Raw genomic sequence first — 19,440 nt, forward strand, 5'->3', positions numbered from 1 at the left:
GTGGGTGCGCGTCCGCGGCAGCTGAGGACTTTTCGGGCACGAAGAGACGTCCTTGATGAACTTCCGGACCCGGAATTGATCAAGAGGTACCGCCTGGACCGTGCAGGGATACTCTTCGTGACCGATTTGGTGCGTGAGGCCTTGACTGCTCCTACAAACAGGAACCAAGCCCTCTCCCCTGAGATGAAGGTCCTCGTAACACTGAGGTATCTTGCTACGGGCAAAATGCAGCAGTGTAGCAGCGACGACTTGGGGCCTTCACAACAGACCGTCAGCAGGGTCACCCGGGAGGCTGTGTACGCCCTTGCACAGCCTCATATAGTGAAACGCTTCATCAAGTTCCCCCTCACTCCAAGACACTCAGGTGAAGCGAAGTGAGTTTGAGGAAATTGCGGGATTTCCTGGTGTGGTAGGGGCAGTAGACGGAACACATGTGAGGATTGCTGCACCCAAGGAATTTGAGGCAGAGTATATAGACAGGAAAGGGCACCACTCTATAAATGTGTAAATCGTATGTGACACACACGGGAGAATTTTACACCAAACTGCAAACTGGCCCGGGTCTGTCCATGACGCACGTATCTTGCGTGAAAGTGCTCTGTTCACAGGGTTCGAGAGGGGTATGGTCCCTGCAGGATGCCACTTATTGGGAGACAGTGCCTACCCCTCCAAGAAGTGGCTCCTGACACCCTATGTACGACCTCAGCCGGGCCCACAGTCCGCCTATAATAGGTAAGTTTTTGTGCACACACACACACACACCGACATTCGTGTTGTAATTAATGTCTACTATGGCAAAGTGGTCCCTGCAGCCTCATCTGTTCTACCCGCGCTGGGCTAGGTTGCCAGTCTTATTCATTCTGTGCTGCAGTGTTACCTTGGTGTTACACTCACACTCCTCAACTCTACCAAGCTTAATAACCTAACCTTACCTATCCTAACCTAATCAAACCTAACCTAATTTAACCTAACATAATCTAAACTATCCTAACCTAACCCATCCTAACCTAACCTAATCTAACATAACATAACCTAAACTAACATAACGTAGCCTAGTCTAACCTAATATAACCTAACCAAACTTAGCGCAGCCTGGCACTCCTTGGGAGTCGAGGTTGTGGTAACACCAGCAGATAATGCATTACTGGCAACATAGCCCAGCGCATGTAGAGGAGCTGAGACAATAGGGACCACTTTGTGATAGGATTGCCGTAATATCTTTCATCATTGCTTATCATTTCAGGCTTAGGCCATGCAAACTACACTAATGTAGGAAAATTAGCTAAGTTGGGTAACAGTATTATGATTAGCTAACAGTGCTCTTATACATTCATCCTTTTTCCAATCATGGCTGTGTTTTACTTCTTAAAACCCCTTGTATGTTCATTAGAAAAATCTAGCATAACAACCCTTAACTGCAGGATTATAAATCTTACAGAAACAATATTGTTGTCCCATGACGTTGCATTGCTAATTTGAAACTTGACAAGGCATTGTCTAGAAAAGGTTGCTGCCATTTTAGGTTGTTACAGTTAGGCTTGATCTTTTTGTAATTTCAGTATTGCTAGTACATACTAGTCTATGAGGGGGAAAATGTAATATAGGTAGGGTTAATGAACTTAGTGTGAAACATGACATTCTTAAAGGAAAGTTTGATAAATCTTAAGAATAGCGGCTCCATTCCCTCCACCACCCCCCCCCCCAACCCCCAAGACAAGCCAGGGGTCCGGTGGGGGAGCGGGGTTTTGGGGGGGAACCCCAAATCACTGAAAATTTGGCCCCCACAATTTCCCCAGAAAAATCCCCAAATTAGGGAAAATTCCCTTGTCGAAAGTAATTAAAGTCCCTTACGCATGCTCTTGTAATCTATTCCAATATAACTTGGCAGCCGCTGCAGCCGGTCTGTTGACGAGTGTCGGGCGTGTCATTGGATGGCAAGCATAGTGACCCCCCTCCCAATCCGTCCCGCGTCGCATAATTTTTTGACGGGCCACACTGCATGTCGAGTATATTTAAACTACCCCAACCGAACCTTACGACCTAACAGCTAACTACCCCCTCTCGACTCCCCCTGGACCCCCCCTCCTTCTTAAATTATCCCAACCGAACTTTACAACCTAACAACAAAAAATATAGAATGCCCTCAGAAATACTTACAAAATTAAGAGGAAGTAGATGCAGCATGCGTCTCCTGTGGGTGGTTACAGGGGTTATATAGTGCAGCTGCCTCTTGAAGGAAGACATGCAAGCGTTTGTTAGGGTCATTAATGGCCATAAGAAACATGCACCTTGCGAGGTACCCCACAAAGTGCTTCTTCCTCCTGCCAAAGAGGGGCACTTTTCTCTTTGCTTCCCTCCACAACCGCTCGATATTGTTTGTGGCGAACACACAAGTCAAGCAAGTCTCTTGCTTTCCCGGAGTACCGCAAGCAGAAGTCAATGAGGCCATAATCGCAGTCGGTACACCTTTCCAATGCCATGACACAGACAGAAGTGACGGAGGTGAGGAATTTAAGGTATCCAAGCTGCAGGTGAGGAAACTGAATATCCCTAAACGTGAAAAATCCCTCAATCTGGGGCAATGCTCTTCAATGAGAACCCAAGCAGATTATGTTATGGCTTAGATTTCAACTTCATTTTCAATGTAATAAATTTGGGCAAGAGTGTCATGCCTTGTCTGAAGGCAGAAAGACGCGTAATAAATTACAAATACATTTTTCGTGTATAATTCGTTCTTCCTTGTCCTCCCCTCCTAACCCTACAAGTGTGAAAAGCTGCAGAATTTGTACGTGACAGTACGTCACAGTACCTGCACACACAAACAAACATATGGATTCCACCAGCCTCCTGCAAGCCAGTCTCATCGCCAATCGACTTGGAAAAAATCGTGAGGCCCGCGTGGAGAAATACACCCCTTGTGACAAACACGGCTGACCACTTGGCAAAATCCCGTCGTATGTGCTAGTAATGTTGTAATTACCACCATACTGTGCCCTTTATGCGCACCCGCTAGAGCCGCTATTCTTAAGATTATCCGAAAGTTGGTTTTAAGTTCAGTTGCAAAAGCAATTTTTACAGTATCACTACATTGTCATTAACTAAAAATTTCAGAGCACACAAAAGGACAAGGAGCACAGTGGAGAGGGGGATTGGCCAGTGGAAGCGGAGATTTCATGTGCTCCATGGTGAAATCAGAGTCAGCCCTCCTGCATATGTGTGTAGAATAATACAGGTATGTAGACAATCAAGTGATGATCACATCTCAATACTGTATCGTCCACTACACAACAATAATTTTTATTACTTGTTAATATTAACTCTGTCTGTAGGTGTGTGCTATTTTGCACAACATCTGCAAAGACAGACGCCTCCCTGTACCCGAGGAAGGAGAGGACGAGGGTGATGGTGCAGTTTTCCATGAGGACCCACCTGTCCCACTACCACCTGTACCTGGACGAGTTCGGGAAGGTCTGCTCTACAGGGATGAGTTTGTCAACCTTCACTTCATGTAAGTTACAAATATCAAAATTAAATGTTTTGTGTATCAGCCTGTATCTTTCCATGCTGCTCAGTATTTAATTTTAAATTTTCGTTTAAAGAATCTTACTATTGCAATGTTTCAATTTTTGTTGCAGTGACAGACCTCAACCTCAGCCTCGTGCAGCTGTGATGCTTCCTGACCCATCAACAGGTTAATTCCACACCTACTTCCAAGTATGTGTGTTTGTAATAATTGTGTGTGGATTTGATATATATATATATATATATATATATATATATATATATATATATATATATATATATATATATATATATATATATATATATATATATATATATATTACAAATCCACATTCGTATCACTAATAAATGCAGAAGCTATACTCAGTATTCAAATAAATTTATTACAGTATTTGGTAAGAAATTTTCACCAGTATGTATGGTTTAAAACAGCCAATATACTCATGATTGCCTTTACTTTTTTTCTAATATTAAGCAATAAATGATTTCCTTTTTAACAATAAATAAATAAATAAATTCCTTTATAATAAATAACTATGTAGGAAAACTACATAATGGAGATCCTAAGGAAAAATATATTACAGGAAAGCTAATGTAGAAGAGAGTACCGGCAGGGTAGAAAGGGTGGAGTGTGTTTGAGAGAAGAGGCAGGGTGAGGTGTGTGAAGGAGAGTAGAGGCAGGGTGGAGTGTGTGAAGGAAAGTAGAGGCAGGGTGGAGTGTGTGAAGGAAAGTAGAGGCAGGGTGGAGTGTGTGAAGGAAAGTAGAGCCAGGGTGGAGTGTGTGAAGGAGAGTAGAGGCAGGGTGGAGTGTGTGAAGGAGAGAAGAGGCAGAGTGGAGTGTGTGAAGGAGAGTAGAGACATGGTGGAGTATGTGAAGGAGAGAAGAGGCTGGGTGGAGTGTGTGAGTAGAAACAGGATGGATTTTGCAAAAGAGAGGAGAGACAGGGTGGAGTGTGTGGGGTAGTAGCGGCATGGTGGAGTGTATTTGTGTGTTACATTAGTTTTTTTACTTGAAGTTCGAGTAGGGTTTTATGTACTTTTAAATTTTCAGTTTCTTGTTTAAGTTTTTTTTAATTCTGCCTGTTTAATTTCTACTTGTAGCTCTGCAGCCTGCAGTTCAAGTTCCCTCTTCAGGCGGATGAACTGCAGCTCCTCCTCATCCACCAACATGGTGCAGGTCCCAACTGGTGTACTGGAGGAAGCTGCAGCGGCAGGAACTACTGGTGGTGGTGTGGTGGTGGTTTGAGGTGTGTCTGTGCTGGGTTGGGGAGGGACAGGTGGTGTGACATCCACCTGAAGACTCCTGGCAAAAATACATCCATCAGTACCTGCACTCATAATTTTCTTGTGTTATTTGACTTACATCCCCATTTATGGAAACAATACAGTTTAGGTTGAAAAGCCTTTGCAGGAAAGGAGTGTGTGTTCCAGAGGTCATTTCTTTGGTGTTCTGCTGTTCAGTACGTAATGCCTACGTCGTTAAGGACAACTAGCATGGTTCATGAGTAAGCAGACCTGACCGAGGTCAGACGTGGGTCACGGCGCTCCGAATGGAGTAGCCCGGGGCCAGCCTGTTGGCCTCTCCCCTGCCCATCCCTTCCCCTCTCCCTTTTCATCAAAACCCAACATCGTAAGAAACTATTGTGACATCAAGCTTAATCATGGTGACAGACAGTGAGTGCTGTGTTTGTGGTCCCGTGAAGACACTGAAGTTTAGAAATGGTCAGTGTGACATCGACACGGCCTTACTATCCAGCCGACGTCCCAGGTGCCCCGAGGTACACCAGCCCGACCATCATGCTGCTGGGAGAACTCTGTTCAGCCGCCTCTACCTGCACCCCTGCCATCAGCGGCGACCTGACCCTTTTTTGACCTATACCCCTTTCATATTGTAATTTCCCATTTTTTTCAAATATATTTCAAAATTTGTATTTTAAATGTGTATATTTTCAGCTTTACAGCTGCAATCACTTAATAGACCGTTTTATTTTATTATTACTAGGAAGGATGTCTCAACACATTATCAAGTCAGCTCTCGATAGCAATTGAATAAATTTCTGTACACATTGTTCCTCACTGTTTGATTCCATGAGTGCCCTAATATGGACTGCATACAGCAGCATGATAGTATTGGGTAAATAATAATAATATGTAATAGTATTCTATAATAATACTTTAAGCAGAAAACTGTGGACTTTAGGAGATGGAAAGCAATACCTCCTCCTTGTGTACTGCAGTTTTCTAAAAGGAAAGCAAATTATTTTCAACAGTAACAGCAAGACCTATTTTGGAGAACTTTAAATCTACAATCTACCTGACAGGCATTTCTCAGTAAAATGAACTAACACAACTGATAAATCATTTGGAAATGTCATGTACATGTTAGAGTAATATTTTTGTACATTTGAATTTAAGAATATTTATTCTTATTTTTGTAATGAAGTAATGTCAGACATATGAGACACACTTCATAAAGCAATACATTTAGTACAAATTAATGACACCTATAAGACATTTTAGGTTAATCCATATTGTCTGCTTGTAACCTTAATAAAAAGTTGGTACAGAATTCCTAAAATATAACAAATCAGTGTATCATACAAACAAGCTAAAGTAGACAAATACGACGATCATCAAGGAACGGAAATAACAAATTTTACTAATGATTGTACAAATAACGTTTAGTAAATATTCAGAGCCCTCACATGGGGGTGCGGAAGCCAGGGGTGGCAATTCTAGCCTGAACCTGCCGCCCACAAGGCTGACAAAATTATTTTAAAATCAATATTTTTCAGAAAATAACAATAACAGCCACACTGCAGTCTGAGGAATGCTTTTTCCTATTATTTATGAAAAAATAATTTTTAAAATTTCACTTAATTATACGGCACAGACAGCAAAAGTATCTTTTATTATGTATACCGGTATCCAATAATCACATTGCCCGAATTAGGGTCATAGGCAGTAAAGGTACGTGGTGGAGGTGGGAAGTGGTGATTGAGGGGAGGGGGGGAGTCACTGAGAACTTTGCTGGGGCAGCACTTAGGCATGTAAGGGCTCTGTAAATATTTATACATGACTAAAGTTTTATTTACCCACCCATTTTCGGGAACATCTTCAGTGTCAAGTGGAAAAGGGTCCACCACTGTCCTGTCAATAGAATTGACTGATACGTTCCCCTCTCCCAGCACATCAGCGATGATGACCTCTAGCTCCCCGAGTGTAGGCGGAAGGCCACCTAGAAGAATATATATATATATATATATATATATATATATATATATATATATATATATATATATATATATATATATATATATATATATATATATATATATATATATATATATATATATATATATATATATATATATATATATATATATATATACATGAGTGCAAGGCTAAGTCAATTGAATTCCCTTGATTGAAAAGAAAAGGCAATACATTACAAATGTTATTTCCATCAAGCACTTAATAAGCATTGAAATTTACAGGACTGTCACTTTGCTTGTTAGCCATTCCTTGCACTTCATGAATACCATTTTATTTCAAGAAAAATCTTACCTGTTCCATTCCTGGCCTTTTGGTAGGCACTAATTTTAGCTTTTGCTTCCTGCATAACAGTTTGCCAGCGTCTCTGGCACTGCTTTATGCATCTGCTGAAGCCAGGGTGGAGTGCCGCTAGGCGAGAGACAATGCTGCCCCAAGCCTTCGCCTTCGCCTCAGCAGAGCAGCCATTGTCGGAAAAAGTGCCCTTGATGATGGCTGCTTTCTCCCTGTAGAGCTGTACAAGGGAGAGCGTTTCAGCGTGCGTCCAATTGGCGTGGCGATGACGTGTCTGCCGAGGAGGCTGTAGCTGGGGCGGCGGCTGTTCCTGCTGCTGCTGCTGATGATGTGGCTGGGGGTGAGGCTGTGGTCCCTCCTGCTGCTGCTCCTGGTGTAGCTGCTGACCTCGATGGCCGCTGAGGGGCTGCAGAGGTCGTGGCTGGCTGTTGGCGGCCATGGCTGCTGCCTGCTAGCTTGAAACTCGGGAACGTTTGTTTACATGTTTGAGGGCTACGTCCTTAATTTTATCATTATTCCATGTGATGTTGGTCTATGCATCGTCAACAATACCCGAAAATACTTTATTTTATTTTATACATATTACCAATACGTCAATATGCTTTTAACATCAAAATTATACCAAATTCCAACATTTTATTTTGAGTTGGTATCCCTTTCATAGGTGCAGCGCAGGGGTTGGCAACGATGTACTAATACTCGCTTATGTCGAGCTGGTTATGTTGAGGGGGTGAAACATAAGGAGGGGGGTTATGTCTCGTCATTGTTAATACTCGGATATGTTTCAGTTTATGTCTCACATAAATTTCTTTATAAGTACGGGCCCAGGTCCTTCAAGTAGGAACAAAAAATAAGAAGTTCGATTACGAAATGCGCGGCGTTAAACTCATAGGAGCTCAATGAGTTAAGGACTTGGGGGTCAAAATCGAGTCAAACCTCAAATTCTCACAGCAATGCATCGATGCAAAAAATAAAGCAAACAAAATGTTGGGCTTCATTAAAAGAAACTTCTTATTCAAGAATAAAGATGTAATACTTCCGCTCTACAATAGTTTAGTCAGACCCCACTTGGAATATGCGGTACAGTTTGGTTTTCCCACCATGCAAAGGATATTGCTAAACTAGAAGGTGTTCAGCGTCGAGCAAAAAAAAAGATCCCTTCCTTGCGCAACAAATCCTACGAAGAAAGGCTTTCTACCCTTAACATGTTCTCTCTTGAGAAACGTCGCCTCCGAGGAAAACTGATCGAATGTTTTAAAATACTTAATGGTTTCACGAATGTAGACAGATCAACATTGTTTATGATCGATGACACTTTGCGAACGAGGAACAATGGCATAAAACTCAAATGTAGACAAGTAAATTCAGACTGCACCAAATTTTTCTTCACCAGCGTTGTAGTGCGAGAATGGAATAAGCTCCCACCATCAGTGGTCCAGTGTAACACGATTGACTCCTTCAAAAACAAGCTCAACCGTCACTTCCTTGAGATTAATATTAACTAGAGTAGAAAAGCAACGTTTTGGAGCCATCTGATTAATGTAAAATCACTTAGGTTTAAGGATAGACCACCTAGTCTGGACCATGGGGTCTGTGTGGTCTGATTTTCTATGTAATTCTGTGTAATTCTCTCTCTCTCTCTCTCTCTCTCTCTCTCTCTCTCTCTCTCTCTCTCTCTCTCTCTCTCTCTCTCTCTCTCTCTCTCTCTCTCTCTCTCTCTCTCTCTCTCTCTCTCTCTCTCTCTCTCTCTCTCTCTCTCTCTCTCCTTCCCGTCCTCCCCCCCTCCACAATGCATGGCTCTCAATGAAGACGATTGAACAGTTCCGAAGTTGCTGTTGTGTTTGCAAAGGTAACGATCCCCCTCTCGGCCTTCGGGAATAATTGATGTGAGAGTCGAAAGCGCCTGAAAACACCCACGTTAGAGCACTGGGGTCCGTCTGCAGGAGCCACCAACTACACGGTCAAGTCTCTGACATCCCCGGTGGCACCTGGCAGACCTGTGTGTCGCTGCGCCGCGGGTGATTTTAATTATCGAAAAAGAGAACTCGTGTCTCCTGCATTGTTCTTTTTCTTATTTCTAAGCAGGAGCGTGTGGCCGGCAGGCAGGCACGCATGACACACACACATACACACACGTCCCGGTAGCTCAGTTGATAGAAAGTCGGCCTTACAACCAGAAGGACCGGGGTTCGAATCCCAGCCGGGTGAAGATAAATTGGGTTAATCTTCTTTCACGTGTAGCCCTGTTCACCTAGCAGTGAGTAGGTACGCGACGTCAGGCAAGGAGTTGTGACCTCGTTGTCGCGGTGTGTTGTGTGAGTGGTCTCAGCCCTACCCAAAGATCGGTACTACGAGCTCTGTGCTCCTCCGTAGGGAAACGGCTGGCTGTCTCGAGCATAGCTGGGCGTTATCGCGATAAGTTATCGCGATACTTTATCGCTGATAACAAAATCGGGTTATCGGCCATCCGCTACTTATTTAAATATATATCGGTATCTTCGTTACTTTTGTAACCAAACTAGCGATAATCACTACTTTTCCGCCTCAGAAAAAAAAACGTCTCCTCCCTACTGCGCATGCGTGGCCGGGCGCCCGGTGTTGTATGAAAACTTGGGTATGAAATATCTTCGTGTGAAGATATTTCATACTTAGATCATCAACATTAAAAAAACTAAGTTATGTTTTATATTAGACTCAAAAGTCAATATATCAAAGAGAAAAATCATTTAACTTTGACCCCAAAATGATTATTCACTGCCTCAAATTTGATATTCAGTATTCGTTTGTGAGCATTTCATGGTATTGAATTCAACCGGTGTTGTGTTATTTGTTGTTACAGCGTCAAAAGATGGCGCTTTTGTTTACAAACACTGGTCTCTCGTGAACTGCGCATGTTCAGACCAGTAAGTGAAACCCTGTACAGTCTCACAAAGCTTTTTAACACATTAAGAGTTGCTGGAAGGCTGAATCAGACATACAGTACCACCATCCTCGCTGTTTCTAGAACGACACTCGGTACATATAAATACAACTCGTACAGAGTGTCGTTCTAGAAACAGCGGGGATGGTGGTAGTGGTACTGTATGTCTGATTCAGCCTTCCAGCAACTCAATTACGGTTAAAAAGCTTTGTGAGACTGTACAGGTCTACGCTTGCTGGTCTGAGCATGCGCAGTTCACGAGAGACCAGTGTATGTTGACGGTGGGGACGCCAAATAACACAACACCGGCTCAGGCGTTTCTAGTATTACCGTCCATAGGTACGTGTCAACGTGTGGTTTTCGGGTTTTGTAAGTTTTCTAAAATACAGATAATGAAAATTTGAATTCATCTATGTTTTTCTATTTGAAATATCAATATAGTATCGTTTTCACCTATCGGACTTATCGCTAGCTAGTATCAGAATTGTGGATTTATATCGGGTATCGGTTATCGGTTATTGGCTATATTTGTGTCTCCAGTTAACGAATATCGGTTATCACCGATAAGGTTTTTCATTATCAGTTATCGGTTATCGGGAATAAGGTTTTCTGTTATAGTGCCCAGCTATGGTCTCGAGAGAGACCCGCAGCAGACCAAGAGGTGAATTAAACACACACACACACACACACACACACACACACACACACACACACACACACACACACACCTCCACCACATTCCAAAGTCTGTCCTTCAATACTTTCATTTTCTATGGGAATTCTGCGTGCTAGAAGGGCGTGTGTGGAGCATCTCAAGGTCGCAGTGCGGGAGGGATGAATGTGTGCCTCTGAGCGGTGCGGCGGGCAGCGCGGTGTGTGTGTGTGTGTGTACGGTCACTCGGTGTGTCCAGACAGCCCGTCACTGAGGAATGCGAGGAATGCGGCGCGGGTGGACTTTAAACCGGGGTACGCGAGGGTCCGTGGGAACGCTTTTGAATGACGCGGCGCCGGCTATTTATAGATTTGAGGCCATTACTCGCGTGCTCTCAGGAGGGCTGCTGCCCCTGATGGTCCATGACGCAGCCTATTAGCGACATCAGCACGGCACAGGGAGTCTTCTTGCTGCTATACAGGCTAATCAGCAAAGTGTAATACCCGGGCCTGTCTTCCTAGACGTATCGGTGTCTCGGTTCGCCTGTTTGAAAAGCCTCTCGTTGACGTTGCTGGGATTGTCGTGGACTGTTTCGTTATTTCGGCGTTCCTTCTCCTCCTCCTTTTCATTCTCATCTTTCTATTTCTCATTCATCACAGTCTTCCTTATTCTGTCTTCCTCCTCCTCCTCCTCCTCCTCCTCATCATCATCATCATCCCCTTCCTCCGTCCACCTTCTCATTTATCTTTCTACTTCTTTTTCATATTGTCTCTCTTCTCTTCTCCCCTCCTCCTCCTCCTCCTCCTCCTCCTCCTCCTCCTCTTCCTCTTCTCGTTCCTCCGTCCACCTTCTCATTTATCTTTCTACTTCTTTTTCATATTGTCTTTCTTCTCTTCTCCCCTCCTCCTCCTCCTCCTCCTCCTCCTCTTCCTCTTCTCGTTCCTCCGTCCACCTTCTCATTTATCTTTCTACTTCTTTTTCACTCAGGAAGGCTTTACCATGACTCATCTCCTCTCTCCGAAAATAAGATGACTCAAAAGGAATATAGCGTGACTCACCTCTTCTCTGCAAGCATTATATGACTCAGAAAGACTTGTGTGACACACCTTCCCTGCATACACAAGCCGACTCAGGAGGGACCTCGTGTGACTCACCTCTCTGCATGCTTGAAGTAATGACTTAACCCCGTAGACTAAAGGAGAATGCATGCATATTTGTGAGTCATTGAAATATAGACTTTGGGAGAATTTGAGTCAGTGAAGGGAGGAAGGAATGGAGAGGGGGAGGAGGAAAGGGATGAGCCATGAGTCAGTTGTATAAGGTGGATGATGAGAGAGAGAGAGAGAGAGAGAGAGAGAGAGAGAGAGAGAGAGAGAGAGAGAGAGAGAGAGAGAGAGAGAGAGAGAGAGAGAGAGAGAGAGAGAGAGATTTACATAGATAGATTTACATAGATAGATTTACATAGAAAATCAGACCACACAGACCCCATGGTCCAGACTAGGTGGTCTGTCCTTAAACCTAAGTGATTTTACATTAATCAGAAGGCTCCTAAACGTTGCATTTCTACTCTAGTTGATATTAAGTTGAAGGAAGTGACGGTCGAGCTTATTTTTGAAGGAGTCAATCGTGTTACACTGGACCACTGACGGTGGAAGCTTATTCCATTCTCGCACTACAACGTTGGTGAAGAAAAATTTGGTGCAGTCTGAATTTACTTGTCTACATTTGAGTTTTACGCCATTGTTCCTATTGCGCAAAGTGTCATCGATCATAAACAATGTTGATCTGTCTACATTCGTGAATCCATTCAGTATTTTAAGACATTCGATCAGTTTTCCTCGGAGGCGACGTTTCTCAAGAGATAACATATTAAGGGTAGAAAGCCTTTCTTCGTAGGATTTGTTGCGCAAGGAAGGGATCATTTTCGTTGCCCGACGCTGAACACCTTCTAATTTAGCAATATCCTTTGCATGGTGGGGAGACCAAAACTGTACCGCATATTCCAAGTGGGGTCTGACTAAACTATTGTAGAGCGGGAGTATTACATCTTTATTCTTGAATAAAAAGTTTATTTTAATGAAGCCCAACATTCTGTTCGCTTTATTTGCTGCATCGATGCATTGCTGTGAGAATTTGAGGTTTGACGCGATTTTGATCCCCAAGTCCTTGACGCATTGAACGCTGTTGAGTTTAACGCCGAGCATTTCGTAATCGAACTTATTATTCCTCGTTCCAACTTGAAGAACCTGGCACTTGCTTACGTTAAAGGCATCTCCATCTATCCGACCTAGCTGAAATTTTGTGCAAATCCTCAAGAGACAAAGCAAGACAAAAAACTAGCAATTAGATTCCCTCGAGTACAGACGAAGGGAAGAAAGAGGGAGAGAGAGAAAGAGAAGGAAAGAGAGGAGAGGGGAGAGGGAGAAAGAGGGATTGTACTATGGGGCGAAAATTAGCTAAGGGGATGAGTCTGTGGTGAGGGAGAGAAAGGGATAGAAAGGGGAGAGGGTGAAGGAAAGCGAAAGGGGAGAGGCATAGACTTCACAACTAGTTGACGGGAAATCTCTTCAGTCTTGGCGCGCTGGCTTCGTAAGGGCCGATTGTTATGGCGACTTTCACTGCGACAACTCAAACACACTCTGCGTTCTTACTCCGAATTTAAGTGGAAACAGGACGAAATCTTCAAGTTTTAGTGCATACAAGCAGGCAGGAGTGTCTCTAGAGTGATTTGGTCGAGGATTCAAGGTAACTTATATAAAATAGCACCATGCGTGCACTTTGAAAACGTTGTGTAAAAAATGGCAAATTTGCGTAACTTTAGGTTGAAATCTTTACGTAAAATGAATGATAACTGTAGGATAGTGAAGTCCACAGTTTTACGTATTAGGAAACAAGAAATGTACGTTTAGTTAGTGCCTACATGGCAACTCAGCTCAGTTCCCGCGTCGCCTAACTCGCCTTAGGCACGCAGTCAGCTGGGCACTTCCCCTCTGTAAAGGATTATCGCTGTCCTGCCTCTGTTTACTCTCCAAGTAAAGGACCTACAGTTATTCATCGTCTCTGTACCCTTCCCCACAACTGGACGAGCGTGCAGAACTTCATGGTGAGCAACAGGTTGGCCCAGCGCCTGCATTTGCTGAAGCTCGTCGGGTTCTTCCCCGGGGACGTGCAGGCCGACCTGGACCGGGCCAAGGCAGAGGAGAAGGAGGACGACGAGGTGATCTTGGCCCAGCTTGCCAGGGAGCTGGCCGACGACCAGCCGGACCCGCCGACGGACGAGTTGCTCCTCGCCGCGGTCGGCAACTACGCCGGCTACCTGGCCAGGAAGGTCCAGACCAACTCCTCTGTGGCCGAGTGCTGCAAGCAGGAGCTTGCCCAGCAGGAGGAGATGAAGATTACCGTGGAGCTCGAGAGGGCGACCCGCCCTCTGTGATGTTCGACGCCCTGGTCGAGCTGGTCGACAGGGGAGAGCTGGAGACGGGCCGGGCGGTCCTGAAGCGGCCATCTCTCCCAATGGCCCACATGGCGTCCTTCGGGATGTCGCTGTGGGACTCCCTGATGTGCAGGGAGGACAAGAAGGAGCGCAGGTTGAGGTTCCTCTCCTTGCCATGCGCCACAGGGACGGGTTCAGGCACCTCCTGGAGTTCCTGGCGGCCTCAGACCCGACCTTGCAGGGGTACAGGTGCCAGGAGGGCACAACCTGGCCAACACCATCTTGCCGCACATCAGCAGGTCCCTCTTCAACTGTTTCGGTGCTAATTTCTCCAAGGACGTGACCTCAGAAGCGAGGAAGAACAAGGCCTTGAAGCAGCCGACCGGCAGGAAGAGGAGCAGTATCGAGGAGGGCAGGAAGGAGACGGCGAGGAACAGGGACGTGTACAAGTCCAGGAAACTGACCGGGGCCCACAAGTCATAGGCCAAAAGGCTAAAGTGATTGTTCAGGGACGAGGGCCAGATAGCCGGCAAGACGTGCTGCGGCAATAGTGACATCGAATTCAACCAAAATAAGTTGTGATTGTATATAGAAAAATGAATATTTTGCTTTGTTGAGTAAAATTAAGATGTTTCTGCATGATTTCCTCAAGTATTAAGTTTCTAATGTGAAAATTAAGTGATTTATTAGATGTTAAAATTGCACTAAATAAAAAAAAATAAGTAGCTATTTCGGGCAAAAACTTATAAGATATGCTAAATATTGCTATTGATTCTGAAAATATAAGTGATTATCTCTGCATTTGGTGATGTTTGTGCATCTAGCGTAAAATCTGAGGATTTTATAGCCTTTTTAAGTTTTGTTATACTTATATAAAAAACAATTAATCTGGATTTTATTAGGGAACGACTTTGAATTTTTTGATACCGCTGCTCATGGAGACTCATATATGCCTAAGGGAGGTGCCTGTTTTAGTTTCAGGTCGCTAGCTGCTTTGGTTTTGAAAATATTTAAATTTTAAATTTTTGAAAATCGGCCCCCTGCGAATCGGCCCCGCGCCCCGTTTCCCGTCAAGAGATTGTGAAGTCTATGGGAGAGGAAAGTAAATGAAGGGAGGAAGGGGATGAGGCTAAGACAGGGAGGGGAAGGGAGAGGAAGGGAGAGGGTGACGGAAAGCGAAGGGAAAGGGAAGGTAAGTATGGGGCAGGAAGGGAGAGAGAAAGGGAAGGGAGGAAGAGGAGAAGCAGAGGAGAGAAGAGAGACCAGAGAGAGAGAGAGAGAACTAAAGAGCAAGGTAGGAGGTGTTATGTACAAATGATGATGATCGTGAAAGAAACAAGATTCATCGATTTTAACAGGGCACTTTAGGTCTGACGTATGTTGTTGATTTTAGCTTTTTGGGAGTATATAGATCTTACTACTTAGCACACATATATACATATATATATACATACACACACATATATATATATATATATATATATATATATATATATATATATATATATATATATATATATATATATATATATATATATATATATATATATATATATATATATATATATATATATATATATATATATATATATACATACATACAAGTGGATATTTTCATATATTTTAGACCGTTTTGGGAGATTATTTTATTATTTTCTACCTGGCTCTCATACATACGTACATACATACATACATACATATACATACATACGGATGGTTGAATTCATGCACTTCTAGATATCGTTTTGGGAGTTTTTGTATTTTGGAGAGTTTAAAAAAGTTCGTCACACACACACACACACACACACACACACACACACACACACACACACACACACACACACACACACACACACACACACACACACACACACACACACACACACACACACACACACACACACACACACACACACACACACACACACACACCCCCAACGATCACCACCCAGTCGACCAACCAACCAACAACCCAGCATCACCTCCCCTTCCCCTCCCTCCCTCCCTTTGTTAGCTTCTAAAGACCCCGTACGTAAAGTTCTCTCCCATATTCCTTCTTCCGTTCTTTCATTGTTCTCTTACCTCCATTCCTCCTATCCCTCCCTCTTCTCTTTATTTATCTAACTTTACCGTACCTTACCTAACCTAACATTACCTGACCTAACCTAGCTTAACCCAATCTAACCTGACTCTTCCTTACCTTACCTAACCTTACCTAGCCTAACCAATCCATACCTCCCCTTACCTAATCTTACCTTACCTAAGTTAACCTAACCTTAGTTAGCCTAACCTTTCCTAACCTTATCTAATCTTATCTAACCTTACCTTACCCAGCCTAACGTAGCCCTTCTAACCTCCTACATCTGTTTTGGTGTCCCTGTTATCCTTTCTCCTTCATTTTAAGGGTGACCTCCTCCTCCTCCTCCTCCTCGTCCCCTACACACCGACCAATATTCCGACCCTTCCTTCACACGTCTTCCTTTCCTTTAGTGTGTGTATTCCCTCTTCTCCCCTTCTTCTTCCTCTCTCTCTCTCTCTCTCTCTCTCTCTCTCTCTCTCTCTCTCTCTTCTTCTTCTTCATTTCTCGTTTTCCCTCTTTCTAACTTTATCCTCTCTTCTTTTCACCTCAAAATATCTATCTATCTCTTTTACATCGACTTTTCTTTTCCTCTTTTTCCTTCACATTTTCCTCTTTTCCTTCGCACTATCCTGTTCTTTCTATCTCAAAACATCTATAATTTATCATCTATCTTTTCCACTTCCACTTTTTTCCTTCGCTTTTCCTCTTTTTATCAATATTAACATCTGCATTTTTTTCCACATGTTCTACTTCATTTATTTATCTTCCTCTTTTCTCTTCCCATTTTCCTCTTTTCTCATCTTTATCACTCGTCTTTCTACCTCAAAACCACTAAATTTTCTCCTTTATCTTTTCCTCTTCCTCTTTTGCTGCACTTTTATCTTTTTATCAATCTTAACATCTGCCTTTTTTTTTTTTTGCTTCTTCTATTTCATTCTTTTTCCTCCTCTTTTCTCTTCACTTTCTCCTCTCTTACAATCTTCTTCACTCTTCTTTCTACCTCAAAATAATTAATCATCTCTATCTACTGCTTCATCTTTTCTTCTTCCTCTTCTTCTTCTTCCTCTCATTTTCATTTTTCCTAGTATCTCCTCCACCCCTTTCCTTCACTTCTTTTCACCTTCACACTCGTCTCCCTCCTCCTCCTCCTCCTCCTCCTCCTCTTCCTCTTCTCCTCCTCATCCTCTTCGTTCCCAAGATTAGCTTTCGTCCAACTTCACATGCTATTCTCTCTCTCTCTCTCTCTCTCTCTCTCTCTCTCTCTCTCTCTCTCTCTCTCTCTCTCTCTCTCTCTCTCTCTCTCTCTCTCTCTCTCTCTCTCTCTCTCTTTTTCCTCGCTTTCCTGGTTCTTTCTGTCTCTCTCTGTGTCTCTATATATCTGTCTCTTTGTGTATTCTTTTCTCTCTCTCTGTATGTCTGTTTGTCTGTCTGTTTCTGTATCTGACTGTCTATCTTTTTCTCTGTTCTTATAGTTTCTTCTTCTTAATTTTCTTGTTCTTCTTTTTCTTGTTTTCTTTCTCCTTTGTCGTCATTATCAGGAGACTTATATATCTCTATCTGTCTATCTGTTTATTGGCCATTGTCCCTCTGTGTTCTTTCTGTCTGTCTGTGTTTTCTGTCTCTCTTTCTCTTGTTGCTGTTGATATTATAGTTTTCTTCTTTATCATCTTGTTCTTCTTATTCTTCTTTCGCTCTCTTCAGCGTCATATAACTTGTCACCTCCTCCTCCTCTTTCTTCTTCCTCTTTCTCCTTCTCGTCTTCCTTTATTATATTTTTCTCTATCATCTTATTCATCTCGTTTTTCTTCCTCCTCCTTCTGTTTCAGCATCATAAGACTCGTCATGTCTTTCTCTTCCTCCTCCTTCTTCTCCTGTTCCTTCCTTCCTTTATTTCCCGTACAAAGACTTTCGTTTCTTTATTCCGACACACAAACACACACACACACACACACACACACACACACACACACACACACACACACACACACACACACATGCACTCACACACTCACTCAGTAATTCAAGCGATGGATTCCTGCACGCCGGTCTCCCCTCACCCCTCGCTCCTTTGTTTTCCCCGTAAGTTTTCAAGCAGCACACCCTCACCCTAGGTATATAACACGACATGGGGATATTACTGGAACAGCGATACGGCGTATAACTCACTCTCTCCTGCAGATTTCCTTCCCTATATCTCCTTCCTCTTCTGCCAGGGGACCCAGACCAGAGACCGCTTTGATGTGCTTTCTTCTTCTCCTTCCCAAACTTGTCACACGAGACGTCTTCTTCTTCCTGCGCCAGGGTCGTATCACCCGGTTTAGTCTTGATCTAGAGAAACGGCGGATACGTGGTCAAAGAGGAGAGAGAGAAAAGATGCTGCGTGAGATGGAGAGGTAAGATGGAAGGAAGCATCATGGGTTAGGGAACAGAATAAGGCTGGATATATTACGATTAAGACTAAGGAGTGGGCTTGGGCACGTCGTGTTATGGGTAGAAATGATGACAGACGGACAACCAAAGATGCTGCGTGGGATGGAGTGGTAATGGAAGGAAGCGAGCGAGCGTCACGGGTTTTGAGACAGAATAAGGTTGGAGATGTTAAGATCGAGCGTAAGAAGTGGACTTGTGGAGGTCGTATTATGTGTAGAAATGATGACAGACGAATAACCGAGGATGCTGGGTAAGACGAAGAGATAGAAAAGAAGGAACAAATAAAGAAAAGAAAGAAGAACAGGAGGAAAGGAGGAGATAGAGAGAGGAAACAAGAGACAAAGACAGAGAGAAAGCAACAGAGAGAGAAAGAAAAAAAAAAAAAGAAGAAGAAGTAGTAGATGAAAGTCAAGTCATAGATAATTTGCCAGGACAGAATGGAGTACACTGAGAGGCGAAAGACAGGTAGAGAATGTGAGTTAGTTAAATACATATAAAACTGAATCTGTATATCTTAGCTTGGGAGTGTTAGCGTAGCAGCCACACACTATTACATTTGTTCACGATCTTAGGCAAGGGAAAGTTTAATATATATATGACTTACTGACACTCGTATGTTTTAAGCCCCAAATATTACCTAGAGAAAAGTTAGAAATGATGTTAATCGATAGTGTTTTGTTTGGAATAGTTAATCAGTGACCCATCGAACTTTTACTCTCCTGAACTAAAGAAAGTGAGAGTATGATGTAACTAATATTGTAATAAGCTTAACGCCTCATTGAAATATTGCCAAAATAGGAAAAAGTGATGACTTATATCAGTGGTGCTCAACATTA

At 43.2% G+C, this 19,440-nt stretch overlaps 2 protein-coding genes across 2 annotated transcripts; one reads left to right on the forward strand and one right to left on the reverse strand.

Moving 5' to 3' along the window:
• The first annotated feature begins 474 nt into the window (after window positions 1–474).
• LOC126992472 (putative nuclease HARBI1) lies at window positions 475–3,696 on the forward strand. Its single transcript, XM_050851221.1, has 4 exons — window positions 475–732; window positions 3,112–3,232; window positions 3,330–3,508; window positions 3,636–3,696. The coding sequence occupies exons 1-4, from the start codon at window positions 623–625 to the stop codon at window positions 3,694–3,696; spliced, it is 471 nt and encodes a 156-aa protein (XP_050707178.1). The 5' UTR covers window positions 475–622.
• Window positions 3,697–4,581: 885 nt separating this feature from the next.
• Window positions 4,582–18,301, reverse strand: LOC126992473 (uncharacterized). Its single transcript, XM_050851222.1, has 4 exons — window positions 18,281–18,301; window positions 7,090–7,309; window positions 6,622–6,760; window positions 4,582–4,825 (listed from the first exon to the last, which is right to left on the reverse strand). The coding sequence occupies exons 1-4, from the start codon at window positions 18,299–18,301 to the stop codon at window positions 4,582–4,584; spliced, it is 624 nt and encodes a 207-aa protein (XP_050707179.1).
• Window positions 18,302–19,440: the final 1,139 nt, after the last annotated feature.

The sequence above is a fragment of the Eriocheir sinensis genome, unplaced genomic scaffold (genome assembly GCF_024679095.1).
Source record: "Eriocheir sinensis breed Jianghai 21 unplaced genomic scaffold, ASM2467909v1 Scaffold47, whole genome shotgun sequence".
Lineage (NCBI taxonomy): Eukaryota > Metazoa > Arthropoda > Malacostraca > Decapoda > Varunidae > Eriocheir > Eriocheir sinensis.